General features: G+C 45.1%; 1 protein-coding gene across 1 annotated transcript in view; it reads right to left on the reverse strand.

Annotated features, from left to right (window-relative positions):
• Positions 1 to 747: 747 nt before the first annotated feature.
• Positions 748 to 23,991, reverse strand: part of megf11 (multiple EGF-like-domains 11) — a 219,274-nt gene continuing 196,030 nt past the window's right edge. The window contains exons 16-26 of the mRNA XM_055222399.1: positions 22,166 to 22,300; positions 16,835 to 16,963; positions 14,205 to 14,333; positions 12,261 to 12,389; positions 12,019 to 12,147; positions 11,269 to 11,505; positions 9,718 to 9,881; positions 7,144 to 7,207; positions 5,434 to 5,478; positions 2,406 to 2,612; positions 748 to 946 (exon numbers count right to left, since the gene is read on the reverse strand). Of these exons, the coding sequence (XP_055078374.1) occupies positions 756 to 946; positions 2,406 to 2,612; positions 5,434 to 5,478; positions 7,144 to 7,207; positions 9,718 to 9,881; positions 11,269 to 11,505; positions 12,019 to 12,147; positions 12,261 to 12,389; positions 14,205 to 14,333; positions 16,835 to 16,963; positions 22,166 to 22,300 (1,559 nt within the window). The 3' untranslated portion in view covers positions 748 to 755. The remainder of the gene's footprint in view (positions 947 to 2,405; positions 2,613 to 5,433; positions 5,479 to 7,143; positions 7,208 to 9,717; positions 9,882 to 11,268; positions 11,506 to 12,018; positions 12,148 to 12,260; positions 12,390 to 14,204; positions 14,334 to 16,834; positions 16,964 to 22,165; positions 22,301 to 23,991) is intronic.

Below are 23,991 nucleotides of genomic sequence, written 5' to 3' on the forward strand. Positions count from 1 at the left end.
ACCAGAACATTCATTTACATTTGGAGTTAAACCAAAAAGACTCATTTCACAGAGTAATATGTATCTACATCATTGTATCCTTATCTGCTCATGCTTTTCTTTTTTCTAGGGTCAACAAAATCACCATCACTTATATAAAGTCATAAACAAACTCTTAATAAAACACAAAGTGAATATAGTTCCTTTCTTAATACCATAATTGTTAAACTTAGACATTTTTGAGCAGAAACACATCGAAAACATATTTTTTTTGGAGTGGGAAAGTCTTACAGTTTTGTTGGTGTATTTGATCCCATTTTCTTCTCTTTGTCTATTTAAAAACCTCCTCCTCCCATGGATGAACACTAATCTCTGGATATATTGTAAATCTACCTTTCTTCAGGCTCCTGGGAGAATGAGGCCTGTTTAAGAAGAGAAAGAGTTGGTGGCCCATTAGCTTCAAACTTTTGTCACATAAAGGGCTGTTTTCTGCCCAGTGAGGAGTCCGGGGCCCAGAGGAGAGCCTGGTCCACTGGAGAGCCTGGCCCAAAGGACAGTCTGGCCCAGTTTAGAGCCTGGCCCAGGGCTCAGGGGTAGCAGCTTTAGCCCACAGTGGAGGTCGCTGGTGAGAGTCCCTGTCCTCCAGCCCCTCAAGCTCATATAGAATGGACAGTGGGCACGGAGGGGGTACAGAGGGTGGCACGGAGGGGGGCATGGAGGGAGGCGCGGAGGGGGCAAGGGAGGAGAGGGGGTGGGAGGAAGGAGGGGGCACAGGTCTAGAGCAGTGAGCGGGGGCTCTCGGGGGCCAGCGGAGGCGGGTCAGATGCGGAGCTGTGGTGCAGAGGCAGGATGTCATAGTGGCCCTTGAGGTGCGTCTGGAGGGTTCCAGGGCGCGGTAGGTCGTAGGGACTCTGGGAGAAACCTGTGGCCATCCCGTTAGGCCCCTGGAGCACGCTCACTGACGGCTCTGTCCAAACAAGGGGAGACAATCGGAATCACAATGAGTTTTATTACCAACGTCAGTGAAATTCACAAATGAGGAACTTTCTTCGATGCTAAAGAGCAACATAAAACACAGAATAATAATTTAAAGGTTCTATATGACACAAAATAGTCTCATGTGGTTTTTAGTGAGGTTGGAATGTTGTTACCCCCTCAAAAACATATTTGGAGTTGTATATTTGTGTAATCCCTCAGTTGTCCAGGTCTGATCCATCGCAAAAGAAAAAGAAAATCTGACAACTGAACAAAACATTGTGGGAGTGAAGACGTTTCTCTGCTTCTTCAGTTCTGGTCAGATTACTGCTGGACACTGCCTTATATGTGTCTGAAGGGAGGGGCTAACGACACTGAAACTCAAAACCTATTGTCTTCAGGTTTCTGTTTATAGGCTAGGTCTATTGAGCTACATTAAGTGTGCACTGTGCCTGAGTCATACTTACCATAGTCATTCAGACCACTAATGAGTGATTTCACACCTATTAGCATCCTGGCTCTATTGTTCTCTTTATTTGCTTTTGGTCTAAGGATGGGGTTATAGATAGATTATGTCTGAGGCCCTCATTCCTGGACTGTCTTTCCTAACAAAAATGTTTTAACTCCCCTCTCAATCCATTTCTTTTCTCTGGCTCAGATCTGTACCTCACTCACTTCAAAGGAGTGGTTAGTGTATTTGAAATGGAGATGTACAGCAGACTGGGGTACAGAGGAGCTCTCTCGACGGTGTTGGTACATTCTCTTGTGAAGTGGCTGTTTAGTTTCTCCAATGTAACGCTCACTGCACTCTTCACTACACTGAATGGAGTAGACCACATTACTTTGTTTATGGCTCGGAGTTTTAGTATAAGGCAGCGTCAAGCAAAATTCTGACCAGAACTGAAGAAGCGGCCAAACGTCTTCCCTCCTGCAAAGTTTTGTCCAGTTGACACTTTTTTTTTGTTGCAATACCTGGAGTTGTGTTTTGTTTCATTCACACATGTTTGAGTAACACTTTAGTTTATTATTAGTCTGTTTACATCTCCAAAGCTCAAAAGTTCCTCCTTGTGATGTCATGAAGTGGTAGTTTTCAAGTTAACAGCTCCTTTTACCTTTAGTTCAGTAGAGATGGGCAATTCCAGGGCTGAAATGATCCAAATGACTCTACCAAAGGTGTATGGAGTTTAAAAACACAGTGGAGCACTTCCTGTATTACCGCATGACATCACGAGGAGTGTTTTCAGTTTGAGAGAAGAACTCAGCCTAAATATGCAGGGTTTGTGTGTTAAACATGTGTGAATGACCACAACTCCAGGTCTGTTTGCGATGAGGAAACAACATTAAAACACAGATCAGAGAACAGTGTAATATGGGCTATTTACATCAGAAATAAAAAGTCGAACCCTCTTGCTTCATATTAAAATTCCCTCTCAGGTCCCAGTGTCACTCACCCACTTCATACACAGCTCGAGTGGCACTGCCAAGCAGCGTGGCGGTGCCTCCAAAGGGCACCTCTCTATGGGAGGGGGACTTCAGCTCCACATAGCTGGTCTCTGGGTGCTTACAGCTGAGGCCGGGGGGGTCCCTGATGGTGGCATAGGGGTTGTCCGAGTTTAGAGAGCAGGAGCTGTTGTTGCACATTGAGCCTTTTAAGTAATCTGCAGAAAAACACAAGGATTTGATAAAAATTTGATGAAGTCGCAAGTGTCCAGTACCAAGACACAGACTGCATAAAGTGGACTAAGTGAGTGTGATGTCACCCACAGCGTTCGACTTCAGTCAAATGAAGCTCATCAAGCCTGGCAGTTATAGCAGCCAATTTGGAGCAGAGTTCTCTTATTTGGAATTCTGACCGCGAGAATCATAGCAACCAAAGAGCCAATCTGGAGCGAGGCTGTTGAAGGTAACGTGTCTTCCCATTTACACAGCTGCTTTGGCGGGGAGTGGGTGCCATCAATCAAACCTGTTGCTGACACTAGCGGGAGGAACCTCGGGGAAAGAAGGCGTTTGATTGGTCTGTTATTAATTAAACTGCTAGCTGTCACGTTCCAAATTGGAAGTGATCATGGGCGCGCTTCTGGCTCCTGGGATTTTTATTTTGCTATTCTTTCTCCAAGGTCGATCCTGTTAGCATTAGCAACAGGTTTGAGTGACAACGTTGCTAAGTGCCCGTTCCCTGCTAAACCAGTGGTGCGGGCGGGAAGGGGCATTACCAACAGCCTTCACCCATCAACAGCTTTGTTCCAGATTGGCTCTTTGGTTGCTATGATACTCACGGTCATAATTCCAAATATGGAACTTGGCTCCAAATTGGCCCCTATAACTGCTAGCCTCGATGAGTTTCATTTAGAGCACGCTGTGTTTGACATCACACTCACTTAGTCCACTTCTTTATACAGTTTGTGGTTGCTGCATACCCGGTAAATTCCCTCTAAAATGAGACAAATCAGAAAAGTGTTCCCTTGATCAAAATCACATGGTTTTGGTTTATATCCTCAGTGCTCTCTGGAATAATCACCTGTGCCAACCTTCTTTGGGGTGAAGCTACAGGGACATTGGCATACATCTCCACAAAATGGTGTCTTCTCGGAGACATGAAGGACTGTCCCCCAGAATAAAGGCTGCAGTTGTGTCTCTTTTGTGTCAGACAGGTGACTAATGGAGGTGTGAAATGATCAGAGCCAGAGGAGGGGGTCGCGGCTGGTCTCATCTACCTGATAAGAGCCTCATTAGAGCGGGCAGCGGACCCCGGCATGCCCCCTTCACCGGCTGGGCGCTCAGTGTGGGAGAGTAATGACGGATCGGGCATGCAGCCACAAAGAGCAATTACTGCTGGAAGCAAACATGAGCTGTGGCGCTCGGGTCCAGAGAGCATGAGCCTCACACATAAATCACACAGATATGAGCATATGGGACAGATATGAGACAGATGTGAGCATATGGGACATACATGAGTATATGGGACAGATGTGAGCATATGGGAATTAGCACACGGACAAACAAGAGCAGGAACCAGCAAATGGACACAGGCCAGCACCAGAACAAACTCAGAGATGCCACATTCCATATTATGAAAAGACTGCGGAGCGGAGTTAAAGTTAAATTGGCCAGTGAGACGAAGCGGTGGCGTTATGTAAGTCATATCGAACGGAGCGGTCAAGTGTTTGTGATGGAAGTGTTCAAGAAGCATTAATAATATCGACGACGCTGTTAAAGGCAACAGCTGTATATAAAGAGAATGGCTGTGAACTGCAGTGTAATGGCTCTGTGTGTGTGTGAAAGCAGCTTCTCTGTGTCCAGCTGCTTGCCTAGTAACACGAAGGTTGCTGGTTCAGTCCGCTCAGTCAGGAGTTTCTAACACATTAAGCTAGCTCTGGTGGTACAGTTGTTGGGGTTAAAAGAATGTGTGTAAATGTGTGTGTGCGTGTGTGTGAATGTGCATGTGAATGTGTGTGTGTGTGTGTGTGTGTAAATGTGTGCATGAACGTGTGTGTGTGAAAGTGTGAGTGCTACCTTGATGTAATGCACTTTGATCCTTGAAGGTGGAAAATTGCTGCATAAAAATGTGACCGTTGCTATATGTAACTTTTCTTTTAGGGTCCATCACCTGTTTGATTTGTGTAAATTCTGTGTAACTGGAGCCCGATGGCGTCTCTTTAGGCGGTGTAAAGTATTTTAAAATCCGCCCTGATCTTTATCCATGTTCTAGTTGTTTCTTCTCATTGAGCCTCTGAAGTTGTATTTGGAGTGATTCAACACACCATTTTGCCGATCTACCCCTGTTTAACTGGTACATGCGCACTGTGACATACATGCCCACTGTGAAGTACACACCCACTGTGCCCACTGTGACATGCCCACTGTGACACACCCACTGTGACACGCCCACTGATGTATACGCCCACTGTGACGTACATGCACACTGTGACGTACAAGCCCACTGTGACGTACAAGCACACAGTGATGTACACGCCCACTGTGACACGCCCACTGTGACATGCCCGCTATGACATGCCCACTGTGAGGTACATGTCCAATGTGATGTACATGCCCCTGTGACGTACACTCCCACTGTGACATACGCGCTGCTCACTAGTGTGATGTGCAGCTAACCATAGGGTGCGCCGACAGCAAGTGGTGATTACGTTTACTACAACGTCAGTTCCCATTTTGCACCGCAGTTTTATTCATTTAAGTCGTTTTAGATGAATATTGTGATTTAAAATGTGCAAATTATAACATAATGATCCACAGGTGTCAGAGATGAGATCTGCTGGATGGATCTGACACTTTGAGAAGCTGTGGAATTTTTCAAATGTATTTTAACACAAGAATCAGTGAATTTCAAACAGGCAGAATCCTGGACACAGCTGCTCACAATTATTCAGTGTGAAGACTCGTAACAGCTCCAGTTTCAGCACATCTCCCGCTCATGGGAGAGGTAGCTGGACTCTCACTTGAAACTGAAATAAACTGTACCTTTCCTGGGTCCTCTCTGAGTGGCGCTCTCACCCGGCTGCACCTCTGTAACACAGGGAGCATTATTATAGTGATTATGTGCAGTGTTGCATGTTCTGCAGCTGCAGAGTGTGAGACGACAAGGTCTGATGAGAACATGGCTGCGACTTCACACCAGGAAGCACACAATGTCCTGAGGAGTGTGGGCGGGTGTGTATGGAACCTGCTATACAGACGCACAGAGGCACTTGCTAATCTGTAAAGAGTGAGAGCATGGATCACAACACTACTTTGACACTGGCTTTATTTTCATATTTAGTCCTGTTTATATTTCATTTTAATCCCTTTCAAGTCCTCAGTTGGTAGTGGTGGAGTAGGACTGGGTGATAGAAACTTGTGTCACGACTATTAGAGCCAACTTCACAGTTATTCTGACCACGAGTACCATAACACCCAAAGAGCCAATCCGGAGCGAGGTTGTTAAAGGTAACACCCTTTCCTGCTTAGTAACGCTATCAGTCAAACCTGTTGCTAACGCTACCAGGAGAGGCTTCAGAGAAAGAAGGCGCCTTATTTGTATTGATAGAGCGGGTTAATACGAACAGTTTAAGACTAAAATGGCAAGTATGACAGCACCAGTTACAGAGAGATGGGCCACATTTTTACATATTGGAACCAGTGGATGGAGTCGGAAACATGCCCATGATCACTTCGTGTTTAGAACGCGAGTTTTTTTTATTTCACTATTGTGTCTGTAAATCAAGATATGAATATTAATAACAGACAAATGGTTGGCTCTTTGGTTGCTATGATGCTCGTGGTCAGAATTCCAAATATTGAACTGGGCTCCTCTATAACTGCTAGCCTCGATGAGCTTCATTTGGAGTAAAACAGGGTGGGTGCCGTCACACTCACTTAGTCCACTTCTTTATACAGTCTGTGGTTAGTTGTAGAGATGGTTCAATCGTTTAATTTTATTGTTCAGTTATATATCAGTATATCAGTACTTGTGTCTTTAGTGTTATGTCTCAGCGTTTCTTTACAGGTGCATCTGTTCTGTTCTGTTCTGTCTGTGTTGACAGTTCCTCATTTACATATCACTATAATTGCATTCAGTGGAAGGATACTTTGTTGAATTAATATGACAGAGCAGACCGCTCTCTTTCCTCACACACGGCAGCTCTCTCCTGAGTAAATATTTTATTAAACTAAATTACTGTGAGCCGTGGCCAGAGCGGTGCCATATTTGACCCGGTGCACACCATCATAGAGAGATTTGTTCACTAGTTGAAGCTAATGAGCTTTTGGTGGCCTCTGTTCGCCCCTGGCGCACTGCTTGCTCGGCTCCAGTCGAATATCTGATCAGACGCAGAGCAAAGGTTGTGTCTAACAAGAATGGCTGGCTTCATCTTCATTCACCAAGGCTTATGTCCGGCCTCTATATGGCGCTGACCTTGGAGCTGTGATTCTAATGGGGAGCATGGACAGAAGCAGCGGGTCCCACAGAGGCACACACTCACTTATGTCACTCAGAGGCACACACTCACCTATGTGACTCAGGTCACACACTCACCTATGTCACTCAGGTCACACACATGTCTATGTCACTCAGGTCACACACTCACCTATGTCCCACAGAGGCACACACTCACCTATGTCACTCAGGTCACACACATGTCTATGTCACTCAGGTCACACACTCACCTATGTCCCACAGAGGCACACACTCACCTATGTCACTCAGGTTGCAATAGGCCCTCCATTCAGATCCACTCCTGCCTTTCAGAGTGCTGGACTGTGGACAGGTGCACAGAGGACAGGTGCACAGAGGACAGACGCGCAAAGGACAGGTGTGCAGTGGACAGGTACAGAGAGGACAGGTGCACAGAGACAACACACAGAGGACAGGTACACAGAGGACAGGTGAGCAGAGGACAGGTACAAAAAGGTACACAGAGGACAGGTGCACAGAGACACACACATAGAGGGGACAGGTGCACAGAGGACAGGTACAGAGAGGACAGGTACACAGGTACACAAAGGACAGATGCACAGAGGACAGGTACACAGAGGACAGGTACACAGAGGACAGGTACACAGAGGGCAGGTGCACAGAGGGCAGGTGCACAGAGGACAGGTGCACAGAGGGCAGGTGCACAGAGGACAAGTGCACAGAGAACAGGTAAACAGAGGACAGGTACGCAGAGGACAGGTACAGAGACATACAGAGAGAGACACACACACAGAGACACACACACAGAGACACACACAGAAACACACAGAGACACAGACAGAGGAGAGGAGATTAGTCTCATGTTTGGAGAGTCACACATTCAATGACATTTATTTACACTTTATATTTTCTGATTTATAAAATGACTAAATAACTTAGCATTAGAATTGTCTCCACACAGTCACTAAAATCACTAAATTCTGACAGTGGACAGGGAGCTGAGAGTGGGTCAGGGGTCAGAGGTTAGAGGGTTACAGTCACACAGTGGACAGAGAGCTTAAGGTGGGTCAGGGGTCAGAGGTTAGGGGGTTAGGGTCAGAGAGTGGACAGGGAGCTGGTGGTGGGTCAGGGGTGAGGTGTCAAAGGTTAGAAGGTTAGGGTCAGGCAGTGGACAGGGAGCTGTGGGTGTCACAGACAACATGTTTACACTTTACAAATGTGAAGAAAACTTCACCAGAGGACGCTTCTGCTTTTAGAAAGGTGTGTCTATGTGTGTCAATGCTAATGCTAATGCTAACGTCTATTAAAACATTTAATGTAACATCTATGTAACAACATTTAGGTGTATATTATTTCAGTCAGTGATGCTATTTAAATGCTTATTAGGCTCTGACATTAGCATTAGCATTAGCCCTGACACACACATACCATTTAGTTTCACTTTATAAAGTGTTTATTGATTTTAGCAACTCTGTAAAATCTTCATAGATGTTACATTACAGAGGAGATGGAGACTGTCCCTCTGCTGAACCCATACTGTTGTGCACAGAGACAATTCAAATCTCTAACTGCCATGCGTTCATTCTGCATAACGCACAGGTAGTTGGCAACAGTTAAATCACATTCTATATCACTGCTCTGCTACATCGCCCTGACATCACCATAGCAACATGTAAACAAATGATCAATTGCTCTGAGTAGAATGTAGGGACTAGCTAAAACACTGAAACAGAGACATTTGCAGACAGAACAGGCTCTTCACAGGTGACAAGTTTCAGTTTGTAGCCGTGGTAACAGCATTAAACAATGATGAACCTTGAGTTACACAGTTTTCACAAACGCTGCGTAGAACGTTAGAGCAGCAGAATGCACGGCTCCTCTGTGTTTAATGCTCACATCATTTACTCAAGGTCAAGGTCCTAGTCAAAACTACTGCAATCTATAACCTTGCTGTTTCTGAATTATTTACTCTCCACCTCCTTGAACCTTTATGTGGTGGAGGGTTTGAGCGCTCAAATGCCCCTGGGAGCTAGGTTGTCGGGGGCTTCATGCCCCTGGGTAAGCCACCCATGGCAAAAAGGTTCTGGGGCACGGGTCAGACTAAGAGCGGTTCAGAAGCCCTTTATGATGAGTTTAAGAGCAAGGTCAGATACGTCACCCGGATTGGCATTACTGGGGCCCCACCCTGGAGCCAGGCCTGGGGTGGGTGCTCGAGAGCAAGCGCCTGGTTGGGCCTTTACTCACGGGGCCCAGCCGGGCTCAGCCCGAAGAGCGACGTGGGGCCGTCCTCCCATGGAGCCACCACCTGCGGAGGATCCGTGAGGGGCCTATGTAAAGAGATCTGGGAGGCAGTCGAAGGCGGGGGCCGGCTCTCCGGACATGGGGACTGGCTCTGGGGACATGGAATGTCACCATCTCTGGGGGGAAAGGAGCCTGGGTTTGTGTGGGAGGTTGAGTGTTACCGGCTAGATATAGTCGCTCTCACCTCCACGCATAGCTTGGGGTTTCGAACCCAACTCCTTGAGAGGAGTTGGATTCTCCATTTCTCTGGCGTTGCCTACGGGGAGGGGCGGTCAGCTGGTGTGGGCTTGCTTATTGCCCCACAGCTCAGCCGCCTCATGTTGGAGTTCACCCCGATGAATGGGAGGGTCACGTCCCTGCACCTTCGCGTCAGGGACAGGTCTCTACAGAAGTGCTGAGTACCCAGCCTTCTTGGAGTCCCTGGGAGGGGCAATAGACAGTGCACCGACCGGGGACTCCGTTGTTGTTAAAATAGATGGTTGTGATGTTTTTAATGTTTGATGTTTTGCCTATTTCCTTAAATGACATAAGTACAGTGCACATATAGTGACCTTCAGGGTGAGGGCGCCGTCGAGTCCGCTGGAGACAGTGGACAGCACGTTGCACTGGGCCACAGTGTGGTAGCTTGGGTTGGAGAAGCACGGAGCCTCACTGCTCTTCTGCCCAGGGGTCACCTCAGACATACTGGGACGCATGGCCACAGTGCTGCCACACTCTGAAACACACAGGACACAGGGTGAATGCAGCACGCCTGTTTTACCATGTTTTAAATGGACCTATGCAGTTATTTGTCTTGTTTGTTTGTATTTGTTTTGTTCTGTATTTGAACAGGGCACTTATGAAAGAGAAAGTCTTTAGACTCTCCCTGTTTAAAAATTGTCTGAACATCAAGGCTACAAACAAACACTGAGATATTAATTTTTTTGTCAATATCCCCCACCCCTATGATGACAGGACTTGGTTCAGTCTTGTTCTAATCCAAGTTTAGTTCCAAGTTTAGTCCCAGTTTTGACCGGCTGTGTGCGATTATCAGCCTCTGCATCATGGTTCATCAGGTTTTCACTTCCTGAAGTTCAACAGGAGACTGAATCTCATTGACTCATCAGGCTGTTCAAATGATTTAAAATGTAATTTCATTCTCCCTCTGAGACAATACTTCATATGAACATTCTAAAACACCTGCAGATGACTCATAGAACATGTAGGACTTAGATATTAAACATGGGATGAATGAACCTTATGGGGTCTCCTCATAATAAGTGGTCCTTAACAGCCCAATAAGACAGTTCTGCTTTTGTTTACATTTTAATATTGAGGCAAGTCCACCAGGAGACTGCAGGCCCCGTGTTAAAGAACAGTTTACATAATTTCTCCCTGTTCAAGCAGGTTCACAGACTGGGGCCATATAACAGAAGTGCACATTTGAGAAGCTCTGAAACATAAACTGTTTGAGAATAACAGAACACTACAGGCTTGTCTTCTGCGTTTTTATGGCTGGACAGTGAGTCTAAAGCAGAACTCTGACCACATAGAGTTACATCACAGCTGCCCAGGACTCCTGCTGGACATGCTGGACTCATTCACATTCATTTTACAGCAGACTTCATCATATAGGAGTCATTATTTAGGTAATCAAAATATCAATACCCCAATACTAACTTGAGCAGGTATCGATATTTGAAATAAAATTTTAAAAATTAAACCGATTCTGACCTTTCCTGAATGGTGTTAGAGCAGTGTATATGAAAGCTTTATAACATCAGTACAAAGGTCCACCCCCTGCTAAACCAGTGGGAAGAGCTGTTACCTTCAACAACCACACCTCGGATTGGCTGTTTGGTTGCTATGATACTCACAGTTGGGGTTTCTAATGTGCAACTTTACTCCAAATTAGCCCCTATAACTGCTAGCCTCGATGAGCTTTGTTTGGAGCCAAACGCTGTGGGTGACGTCACACTCACACTCGTTGTCTAGTACCCAGTACTGGACAGGGAGTATTGGACAGGTAGTACTAAACAGGGAGTATTGTACCGGACCAGGGAAACTGGAACTGAACTGGAAAGGGACTGCCAGACAGGGGGACTGGATGGGGATTACCGTACCAGACAGGGAGTAGTCAGTGTTTGTGATGTGCATGGCTTGGGAGTAGGACACACTGGGTTGTATGTCTTGCCCTTTGTCCCTCTGTCTCTGCCGGTACCACACAAACAGACTGAGCAGCGCCATGACAATGAGGAGGAGGAAGATGACACCCATGACGGCGCCCGCAGACTGGCGCTCTGAGCTGCGTGCCGGGCTGATCTTTGTGTATGGGTTCAGTTCCTCCATCATCAGAGCTGCTACAGGAAAGACCACATCACAGTTAGAAGAGGAAATGTTGAGTGCAAACAGAGTGAGGTAAACAGGGCCCATATCTGATCTCTGTTCTAATGTTGTTTCCTCATCACAAACACTGTTTTGTTTCATTCACATATATTTAACACACAACCCTGCATATCTATGCTGAGTTCTTGTCTCAAACTGAAAACACTTTACATATGGTTTAATGTCATACTGCAGAAGATTCCAAGCAAGGCAATCAAATCTTTGTGGAAATGGGCAGGTAGAGGACCATCTTCGAAACAGCATTTTAAAGATTCAAAAACAGATTTTAAATAAATGATACTTTTTCATAACTGTGGTCATCAGTTACAACACAGCAGCAACTTTCAAACCGTTCATATTAATGAGAAAAATACATTTTCCTCCCAGAACCTCAGGCCTGACTCACTGTATATAGAGCCCGACGAGTTAAGCCCTGAAGCCTTCTGAGTTTGTGTGGAGTTGGAGGAGGAAGAATCGTGTAGAATCACCTTGGTCACAGCGGATCCCTTTGAACCCGGAGCTGCAGTAGCACGTCCCGGTCACATAGTCACAGGTGGCGTTATTCAGGCACTCACAAAGCTGCTGGCACCCGTAGCCAAACGTCCCTGCTGGGCACTCTGCAGAGGAGGAGAGCACCATTATCACCCCCCATCAGATGAAAGCACTTAACCATCCCCAGCCAACATATTTATGAGGCTCCAAAATCAAATGGACCAGGACCGTACTCAACTCTGCTCACAGTTGGTGCCGATGAAGCCGGTACGGCACGCGCACTGTCCCGAGATGTGGTCACAGTCCGCACCATTTTGGCACCGGCATACCTCGGCGCAATCCCGCCCGTAGAAGCCAGACGGACAGCCTGAGGAAAGACAAGGAAAGAGGAGGAGAGGAGGAGATTAAGAGAGGAGAAGAGGAGGAGACAAGGAGAGGAGGCGACGAGGAGATGAGGAGAGGAGGAGCTGAGGTAGAGAAGAACACATCAGAGTCAAGGGCATTCAGATCAATACAAGTCTGTGCAGCAGATGGAAGCCTCACAGTGAAATGATTGAACAGAACTCAAAGACGTTTGGTTTGAGAACAGAACTCAGACGTGGAATAAACAAAATACATAAATACATATGCAAAACTGACAGGGAGAAAATGTAATTTCTATGCATACGACGGGGAAGTGCCCGGGACACTCACAGCTCACAGAGATGATAGAATCTGAATTAGTGAAGCTGATGTCTATACGGTCCCACAACACTGACTGGAATCTGTAATGAACATGCTTATGTGGCATTGTGAGCTCTTCTCACAGAGGAAATTCTCTTTTATTATTGGAGTTCGTATATGAAAGTGAACAGATTTTTTTTTACATTAGAAAAAATATATATATAGGGAACAAACAGGCCTGTCTCGATGGTTACTATATTGACTCAATATGTGGTCTATATATGAAAGATGGAACTACTGTATATTTTTGAGTCAATATTTATCATGTTACTTTTTCTTTATAATTCTGGTTATTTTGGTGTCTATATGATCAGATTTAAGATGTAAAAGATTGAATAAATAACTTGTCTGACTCATTATGGACTCAAACTAACAACTAAACAGTTTCATTCATTGTTTATTTTGTGCAGCTCATGATTTTTAACAATATTGTACACTTTGAATAGTTTTTGTTGTTTAAAATGGGATTTTCAGTATTATCAATTATCATCTATAATTACTTCGGCGACATATCGTACTTCAAATTTTGTTATCATGACAGGCCTAGGAACAAATCATTTTTGTGATGCTTACCCTAACCACATGCTCAACAAATATTTTAAAGATGCAATATGGAATTTTTCAGTTGGAAAATCCGCAACCTGGAGATTCTTATTATTATTGCTTTGCCTGGAGTGTTCCATAGTCTGGCATTAAACGTATCTGGCATATTTAATTCTGGTTGTTTTTTGTTGTTGTTGACATGTGACATGGCTTGGCAGCATCACATTCTTGTCTCCATGGAGATAGAAGGATCACAACCTTAATGCCATACTGTGGAGCATTATCAGGTAAGGAATTTATAAAGCACAATTTATCTGCAAGTAACTCAAAGAGCTTCACAAAGACTCAAAGGAAGAAGAACACACAAACACACAAACACATGAAAGATGAGGAGAGAGGAGAAATAGGTCATGACGAGAGATGATAATAAAAATACAATAAACCTTTAATTTAACCTCTCATAGTTTTGTTTTAATGCCACATTTAAAAGCTCATATGGTCCGGGCTGATCTTGTAGTATTCCACAGATGAGGAGTTTTACGCAGTAAGACGCCCCCCCCTTTCCCCCCTGTAGACCCGGCCCTGGAGTGTATTTTCGTATTTCTTTTTTTTTTTTCAACAAATGGCGATAATAAAACATAAGATTTGATTTGACTTGATTTCTTTCTTTCTTCTTCTTTCTTTCTTGTCTGTCAAATGGAAACAACTCAATGAATGACTGACAACTCCTGAAACGTTCTGAACAGAACAAACTTATGAGCAGCTCGATAAATGATGATAACTGAGATCATAATGTTAACGCATGAGCTGTAAATAAAATATGGCTTTTGTCAAAAATAATGTAATTGATGTGCTGTAAAAGTCATGTGTAGTGTGGAGTAGTGGCCACCAGGGGTCGGTGTGCTTCCAGACTCACGCTGTGTGCAGTACAGTCCCGTCCAGCCCGGGCTGCACCGGCACTCGCCGTCGTACGCGCTGCACTGGGCGCCGTGGTGACAGTTACACGAGTTCAGACAGTCGGGGCCCCAGTGACCGGAGGGACAGGCTGCAGAGGCCAGAAACACACACATTAACACACACATACAGAGAAACATACATAATAATAATAATAATAATAATAATAATAATAATAATAATAATAATAATAATAATAATAATAATAATAATAATAATAATTATTATTATTATTATTATTATTATTATTATTATTTAGTTTTGTCCTGGTTTAGTCCTGGTTTATTTACAGATGTAGTCTCATTTTTGACCTGGAGTTTGCGGGACCGCACCCTCATGAACTGCACACACACGATGCACATACGCGTTGCACCCCGCCCCCCCCCCCCCCCCCCCCCCCCCCCCACACACACACACACCACACACACACACCAACACACGCGCGCGCACCCCCCCCCCCCCCCCCCACACACACACACACACACTGTGGGTGAAGAGGAACAACATCTTTAAATCTTATCAAGTTGCAACTTTTTTTGTTTCATAAAAGTAAGAAACAAATGTATTGAGTTTTTCATCTTGTGATGTTTTTATATAAAAATAAGTCATTTTCTGTGTAAAATGGACCAAACTAAACATAATTGGAACATTTAAAACAGAAACATGAAAAGAGCCAGGTTTAAATATTTTGCTTCATTTTGTTGTCACAGATACAAAAAACACACAGAGGGATTTGGATCTTATTCAGTTTTTGAGTAAATGAGATCTGACTGAAAATTTGCCTAAAATTTTTAATTTCACCTCATTTTTTTTTTTTTTTTTTTTTTTTTTTTGTGAAATTTTGAATTAATCAGAATTTGAATTAGATATATAAAAATCCTGCTATTTTTTTTGTCTAAATCTTGTTAAGTCCCAGACTGTAAAATTTGGCATATGCAGGAGCTACTTTACTGTTGTAGGAGCTGTTTTAAGGGCTAAAGTAGGAGCCGGTTTAAGGGCTGATGTAGGCGCTGTTTTAAGGGCTAAAGTAGGAGCTGTTTTAAGGGCTAAAGTAGGAGCTGTTTTAAGGGCTGATGTAGGTGCTGGTTTAAGGGCTGATGTAGGAGCTGCTTTAAGGGCTGATGTAGGCGCTGCTTTAACCTGCTTTATCTTCATAAAAACAGCCTTTGAAGTTACACTGTCCCATAGAACTCTACAGAGGCAGGTTTAACTCAATGTTAAAATATGTTTCAGACCAGAGAGGGCAGTTCTGTTGTCCAGATGAAAGCTTGTATGAGACCAAACTGACCAAAGAACTAAAACTTGAACAAAATTAGTTTTGCCTTTTAGTGTTTAAAGATGTGTAGCTCTCCCCTGCTCCACATGAGGCACTGTTCCATGATGTCATTATATAAAACTGACTAAACTTTAGTGTGTATGTTTAGCAATGATTTTATTCATTTTACACAGTGTCCCCTCTTTGGATTCATATTTCATAACACGAACAAGTCTGTTTGAAAACGAGCATGGCCTCATCTTCACCTGACCTCTGACCCCGACCTGCTTTGTTTCTGGCTCGTGTCCAACTCCACGGCCCTGACCACAGTATCACCGATATGATCATTCGTTATTTCACTTGAAGCAGTTAATGCGATCGAATAGCACGCATCAATTTCCTCAGTCCTGATGCCTCAAAGCTTGGAAAAAGATCTTTGGCCCTTGGAGCCATAAATCAAACAGCATAAGGCATTACGCTGATCATTTAAGCTGCAATGTGTTTTACATCAGCTGCAGATACAGAGGAGCGGAGGTTACGGACGTGATGAACGAGCTGGGAGATAATTGGAGCAGGAGTTAGTGGAGAAGACAAACAAAGATCAGGCTAAACGTATGGGAGAGCCGCTCAGTATGCCCACATCGATCTGAGCTGGAGCGGCGCAAATCACAAAGGAAATATTCAAATTATATCCCTCATTTTATACAAAAATCTAATTATAGTTGAGACCTAAACAAACACTTTATAATAACTATAGCATTTACAGGCTTAAACCAGCCCTATTGAGTTTGTGTCTCTATAGTTCTTATTTCTGACCCCTGTTTTAATTTACTCATTTTAAACCACAATATTAATCTAAAACGACTTAATAAAAGAAACAAGATCGCTGATTTCCGTGTTAGAAAACTGCGGTGCCCAATAGGATCATTGTAAAAGTCATCACAACAAAGCGCTGCATGCTATCGGCGCCCCCCTATGGTACAGCACAGTAGCGTAAAGTATCACAATTAAGGAAAAAAAAAAAAAACTGGAGAAGGAAGTGCGTATCTCCCAGTGGGCATGTACGTCCCAGTGTGCGTGTACATCTGAGTGTGCGCGGACGTCACAGTGGGTGCAGATGTCCCAGGGGGTGCAAGCGTCACAGTGGCCGTGTATGTCAGAGTGGCCGTGTATGTCACAGTGGCTGTGTACAGATGGAGGTAAGAATGGGGGTAGATCGGCAAAATGGCGTCTTGAATCACTCCAAATACAACTTCAAAGGCTCAACGAGAAGAAACGACTAAAACATGGTTAAATTCTATTTTGTAGAATAGGTCTGGAGCAGGTGTGGAGCTCACCCTGAGAGCAGTCATCCCCGACCCAGCCCGGGAAGCACTGGCAGGAGCCGTCGATGGGGTTACACGTGCCATTATTGGTGCAAAGGCAGATCTCAGCACACACTCGGCCGTACCTGCCTGGAGGACACACTGAGGACAAGCACAGAAAAACACAAGTGAATGTGGCCAATTGTGAGTAATATACACAGACTGTATACAGAAGTGGACTAAGTGAGTGTGACGTCACCCACAGCGTTCAGCTCCAACTCATCGAGGCTAGCAGTTATAAGGGCCAATTTGGAGCAGAGTTCCATATTAGGAATTCCAACCATGAGTATTGGAGCAACCAAAAAGCCAATTCAGAGCAAGGCTGTTGAAAATACTGGTTTAGCACGGGATAGGTGCTTAGCAACGCTGTCAATCAAACTTGTTGCTAATGCTAGCTGGAGCAACCTCGGGGAAAGAACGCGCCTGATCTGTCAGTTATTAATGTTCATCTTGATTTACAGACACAATACTGAAATAAACCCCAGGATCATGTAGAGCGGGTTAATATGAACATTTAAGACCAAAATAATAATAAATAATGGCTTACACTTGTAATGCACTTTTTCAAAGCCTCTCAAAGCGCTACACTACAGTCATTATTCATTCATTTCCACACTTGGTGATGGTAAGCTACTATTGTAGCCACAGCTGCCCTGGGGCAGACTGACAGAAGCGAGGCTGCCAATCTGTGCCATCGGCCCCTCCGACCACCACCTATCATTCATGCACACACCACTTTCATACTAGGCAATGTGGGTGAAGTGTCTTGCCTAAGGACACAACGACAGAACTAGGTCTGAGCGGGACTCGATCCTCCGACCTTCGGGTTGGGGGACCAACTGTTGCTGTTTTTTAAGTATTTGTGTTACATATAACAGAACAACTATACTGTATTAACCTCAGATCCTAAAAAGTGTAAAAAGTCCCATCCAACCTGTGAATATGAAACAGATGTGATGGACACTAATCGTTCATTAGGCTCCAGTCGACAGGACGGCCCCATTTCCCCTCACACTGAGGAATGACTGATGTGCTTGGAGATTAAAACAGAGTGTGTACACAGAGCGTTATGCATGTTTTATGAGATGAATATTTCACTGCTCTGGGAGACGCTCATCTCATGGCTCCATTGTGCTTTGGGAGGCACGGGACAAACAGAGGGCAGGTGTTGGGATGCTGCTCGGAGAATCGCCCTGCGGAGGATCAGATAGGCCTCGGCTCATTTCATCTCCTCGTTTTAATTAGTTCATGTGAGCGGCTCCTCCTGCTCCTCTCTCTGTCCCTGCACCCAGCGAACATCTACACCTCTCCACCAAAATATACAGTGAAGATACCCCTGTTCTTACATTCATAATTCCGTCACCTGACGTAGGGGTCAGAACATGTTACAATAATGTGCAATATACTTAAATAAACATATATTTGGTCACATCTCACTCTATATGAACCAGAGTGTGAGTGTGACGTCACCCACAGCACCCGGCTCCAAATGAAGCTGATCGAGGCTAGCAGTATAGGGACCAATGTGGAGCTGAGTTCCATATTTGGAATTCCAAGCGCGATCATAGCAACCAAAGAGCCAATCTGGAGCCAGGCTGATGAAGATAACGCCCCTTCCTGCCTGCACCAGTGGTTTAGCAGAGAGCAGGCGCTTAGCAATGCTATCAATCAAACTTGTTGCTCACGCTAGTGGGAGCAACCTCTGTTATTAATGTTCATGTCTTGATTTACTGACACAATAGTGAAATAAAAACCCCAGGATGATGTAGAGCGGCCTAATATGAACATTTAAGACCAATGATGAGTCTGACAGCAGAAGTTACAAAGAGAGGGGACATAGTTTTTCATGTTTTTTCAAGTGAATTGGAGCCAAGTCGATGGAGTTGAAAGCGTGCCCATGATCACTTTCTGTCTGGAATGCGGCAGCAAGCAGGTCAGCTATGTCCATTTATATTTACAGTCTATGGTATGAACCTGTAATTTTGGTCACACCTCATTGTATGAACCTGTAATGACATGGGAGCCATAATGGGAGCCAGAATATCAGCAATAATGTGAGCCATAATGGGAGCTAGGGGCTGCTGTTATCGGAGAGGGGGGCGTCACACAGTTCTTAATGCGGTGTAGATATAATCCTGTCATAAACTGGGGGATTTACTGGACTAGAATAAAAAACAAATCTGTCTTGCCATGGTGACGCAATTTCAAAATTTTCTTAAATTTCAAACTAATAAAACAATTTATTGGTTTCATTAAAGAACGTGAAACTCGCCACAGTGACTCTTCATGTCTTCCTCATCAAACCAGTCCAGCGGTCAAAGTCTTATTTTGCACACTGTTGCTATGGTGATGAAGCACGTCAATGTTTCTGATGTGTGTTGACGTCAGTGCCATCCTGGGAGTCGGTCGCGTGTGAAGTGTGACCCACAAGGGTCGCTCAATGCCGCTTACAGCTTTAACTTACACTGTGTCTGTAATCTTGTCTTCGTTGTGTCCTGTTACCACGTGCAAGTGTCAGACTCAGAGCACTTGAAATGTTTAAATAATCTACAACACTCCAGAAATCACGTAATAACCCAATTTCCTCTCCGCATGTTCCTCTGTCTGTATGAACGTGGCTATAGGTAGAACATGCAGGGCAGTGTATGTTTAAACTCCTCCTCTCTGTATACCTTCACCTCCCTGTGCCCCCGGGCTCCCTCTCCTTCACCTCCCTGTGGCCCTGGGCTCCCTCTCCTTCATGTGTGAGACTGTGAGTCCAGCTCCTCACTGAACACAGCGCTCTCCTCCCACTACTGCCCCCTGTGGTAATTACTCACCAGACAAATTAGCAGCGTCTCTCTTCCCTCTTCTCTTCCTTCTACAAACCCATTAAACTTTTATTTATACGACACGGCTGAGTTTGAAAGAGAATTCAAAAGACCCCTGCGGAGCCTCTGATTTAAAAGAAACGTGATTGTGAATCATTAAAAGTCAAAGCTACAGTATATTTGCATATGGCACTGTGAAACTGGAACTGGTCCGAGACTGCGGTACACAGTTAACAATCATTATTAAAACTGTTAAAGTGATTTAGGAATGAATAACGACCAGAGTAAATCAACTGAATACAATGTGTTTTTACACCTGATCCCGACTCTCTAGTAACAAACATATTACTGGGACTAGAGTAGACAGTGGTGGATTGAACCAATTAAAAATTTTAACTCCACAAAACATACTAAAGTAATTGTTGTTCCTCGTTCTGAGTTTTTTTTAGGTTTGTTTTATTAAACGGAGTTTGAATCCCCTCCTTGAACCTTAACGCGGTGGAGGGTTTAAGCGCCCAAATGATCCTGTGAGCTATGTTGTCAGGGCCTTCACGCCCCTGCTAGAGTCACCCATGGCAAACAGGTCCTGGGAGAGTGATTCAGAAGCCCTTTATGATGAGTTTAAGAGCAAGGCCAATTATGTTGCCCGGATTGGGATTACCGGGACCCCACCCTGGAGCCAGGCCTGAGTTGGGTGCTTGACAGCAACTGCCTTTCCTACAGAGCCCAGCCGCACACAGCCTGAATGAGCGATGTGAGGCTGTCCTCCAGTGGACCCACCACCTGCAGATGATCCGTGAGGGGCTGGTGCAGAAAGATCTGGGCAGTAGTTAAAGATGGGGCCTTAAGTCTCTGGCTGTTGTGGGTCTTGGCTGGGACGTCTCTGCCACATCGCGTGGCGGCCAGGGACAGTACCTCTGGACTGGCAGACCGGGGTGGTGGTCCTTCTGTTTAAGAAGGGGGACTGGAGGGTGTGTTCCAACTACAGGGTAATCACACTCAGCCTTCACAGTAAGGGCTATTCCAGGGAGGACCGATAGTCAGACCTTGGATTCAGGAGGAGCAGTGTGTTTTTTGTCTTGCTTGCAGTACACTGGACCTTTATACACTCCATCGGGTGCTCAAGGGTTCATGGGAGTTTGTTCAAACAGTCCACATGTGCTTCATGGATCTGCAGAAGGTGTCCTTTGGGGGTTGCTTCTGGTGTATGGGGTCAGGGGCCCTTTGCTAAGGGCTGTCCAGTCCCTGTATGACCAGCAGCAGCTGTGTTCACATTGTCATCAGTAAGTCAGACCTGTTCCTGGTGCATGTTGGACTCCACCAAGGCAGCCCTTTGTCACCGGTTCTGTTCATTGGTTTTATGGACAGAATTTCTAGGCGCAGCCAGGGCGTACTGGTGTATGAATGTGTGTGTGAATGGGTGAGTGGTTCCTTGTTGTAAAGCGCTTTGAGTGCCTTGAAGGTAGAAATGCGCTATAGAAAAATGTGACCATTTACCAGGGACTGGAGGCGGTCCATTTCAGAGGCTAGAGGGGATCTGGTTCTTGTGGTCCACAAGATCTCATTTCTGCTGTTCACAAGTGATGTCATCTTGATGGCTTCTTCGAGCCAGGACCAGCAGCAGGCACTGGGGCGGTTTGCAGCTGAGTGTGAAATGGCTGGAAAGAGAATCAGCTCCTCCAAATCTGAGGCCATGGTTCTCGACCGGAAAAAAGTGGCACACTCTCCAGGTGGTGGAGAGTCCTTGCCTCAAGTGGAGGAGTTCAAGTATCTAGGAGTCTCGTTCACGAGTGAGGGAAGGATGGAGTGTGAGACTGACAGGTGGATTGGTGCAGCGTTCGCAGTGATGTGGTCGCTGTATCGAACTGTTGTGGTAAAGAAGAAGCTGTGTCCAAAGGCAAAGCTCTTGATTTAGCAGTCAATCTATGTTCCTCACCTATGGTCATGAGCATTAGGGAATGACCGAAAGGACAACATCGCAGATACAAGTGGCCGAAATGAGCTTTGGAGCCGAGCCATAATTAGAATTCGCCACTTCCTGCCTGCACCATTGGTTTAGCAGGGAGCAGGTGCTTAGCAACGCTGTCAATCAAACCTGTTGCTAATGCAAGTAGATATGACCTCGGGGAAAGAAGGCTCCTGATTTGGTTTTTATTGACGTTCATATCTTGATTAACAGACATAATAGTGAAATAAAAGTCACAGAAAGAAGCCATGCTTTTTGAAATTGAATTGAAGCCAAAATCGAAGGATCTGAAGCGCTCCCATGATTAGTTCTTGTTTAGAATGCGGCGGCTAGCAGGTTAGACATGTCCATTTCTATATACAGTCTATTCTTCGAACAATATTTATTTTAGATGCCCCCATCTGTATTAAATGTGATTGTCCCATAGAATGATTTCATCTGAAACATAGCGATACATAAATAACATTTGTGGGAGGTTTGTAAATCCATCTGACGAAAAGAGAGGAGATGTGGGGTCTGGGGACTTGCCTTGATTACACAGAGATCCAGTGAAACCCGACAGACAATCGCAGTGTCCAGTTACATGATGACAGGGGCCAGTGCTGTGGACACACTGAGGACACGACTGACTACAGCGGTGACCATAGAAGCCGGGGGAGCAGACTGCAACACAAACACAAGAGCACCGTCAGAAACGAAAATGAAGGCTTTGTCCCAGAGCTGGAGATGAACAAAGACATGATCAGCAGAGAGTGAAAGTGTGAGAGACAGCACCGAGCGGAGAACAGAAACAACACACTCTTCATCACTGAGGTAGATCTGGACCTCGACGAAGAGGAGAGGAGCCCATTCATCAACGTCAACTAATTCTACTTTACCAGAAAAATCACATGAATTATTAACATTTGTCTAGAGGAGTTTTACATAAATACGAGCAACTTTTCTAGTGGGAAGTCTGTCATCTGATGGTCTTCATAGAGATTAGTGCATTGACAAGATGTCCCATAGTATTTTTAGTATATGAATCTATAGCATTAAAAAAGCTTGAAAACATGAATTCTTACTCGAAGTAGGGTATCCTCTCCACAGATCTGACCTGTAACTTGGCTTGGTGATGTAACTTGTTAATCTCTATAGAGACAGGCAGCTGATATATTTGGGTGACAGTGGCTCAGTTGGTAGAGCAGACAGAGGGAGGGAGGAAAGAGGGATGGGGGATAGAGAGTAGGAGGGAGGGATGAGGGAAAGAGGGAGGGATAGAGAGTGGGGGTGGGGAAGAAAAGAGGGAGGGAAGGAGAAAGAGAGCAGGGAAAGAGGCAGGGAGGGATAGGGAGTGAGTGGGGGGAGGGATAGGGAATGGGGGAAAGAGGGAGGGAAGGAGGAAGGGATAGAGAGTGGGGGGAGGAAAAAGGGAGGGAAGAAAGGAGAGAGGAGGGAAAGAGGGAGGGACAAAGCCTCCCCATGTTTATCTGACTCACCCAGTGCATTGTGGTCTACGCTGAACACTCTCATGACCAGCATTGGACACTATTTTTGAAGGTGCATCATGGGAAATTTTTAATGCACTACCTTTTCACTCACTTGACATTTAGAAAACCAGAAAGAAAGCGACAGAGAAAAAAATAGAGAGAGAGCAAGGGAGAGAAAGCGAGAGAGAAAGAGAGAGAGACGTATACATAGAGAGAGAGAGACAGAGAGAAGAGACACAGAAAGAGAGAAAGAGAGTGAGTGAGAGAAACAGAGAGAGAGAGAGACAGACAGAGACAGAGACACAGAGAGAGGGGGACCCAGAGAGAGAGACAGATAGAGAGAGAGAGAGACAGACAAAGACAGAGAGTGACAGAGAGAGAGGGGGGGGCACAGAGAGAGAGAGAGAAAGAAAGAGAGAGAGAGAGAGACATAAATATATATAGAGAGAGACAGAGAGAAGAGACACAGAAAGAGAGAAAGAGAGTGAGTGAGAGAAACAGAGAGAGAGAGACAGACAGAGAGAGACAGAGGGGGGGCACAGAGAGAGACAGAGAGAAATAAATAAAGAGAGAGACAGAGAGAGAGACACACAGAGAAGGAGAGAGACAGAGAGAGAAACAGACAAAGACAGAGAGTGACAGAGAGAGAGGGGGGGCACAGAGAGAGAGAGAGAGCGAGAGACAGAGAGAGAGAAAGAAAGAAAGAAAGAGAGAGACAGACAGAGAGAAGGAGAGAGACAGAGAGAGAGACAGACAGAGACAGAGAGAGACAGAGAGGGGGGGCACAGAGAGAAAGAGAGAGAGAGACAGAGAGAGAGACAGAGAGAAGGGGAGAGACACAGAGAGAAAGAGAGAGAGGGAGAGAGAGACAGAGAGAGAGAGACA

This window comes from Periophthalmus magnuspinnatus, chromosome 6 (assembly GCF_009829125.3).
Source record: "Periophthalmus magnuspinnatus isolate fPerMag1 chromosome 6, fPerMag1.2.pri, whole genome shotgun sequence".
In the NCBI taxonomy this organism is placed as follows: Eukaryota; Metazoa; Chordata; class Actinopteri; order Gobiiformes; family Gobiidae; genus Periophthalmus; species Periophthalmus magnuspinnatus.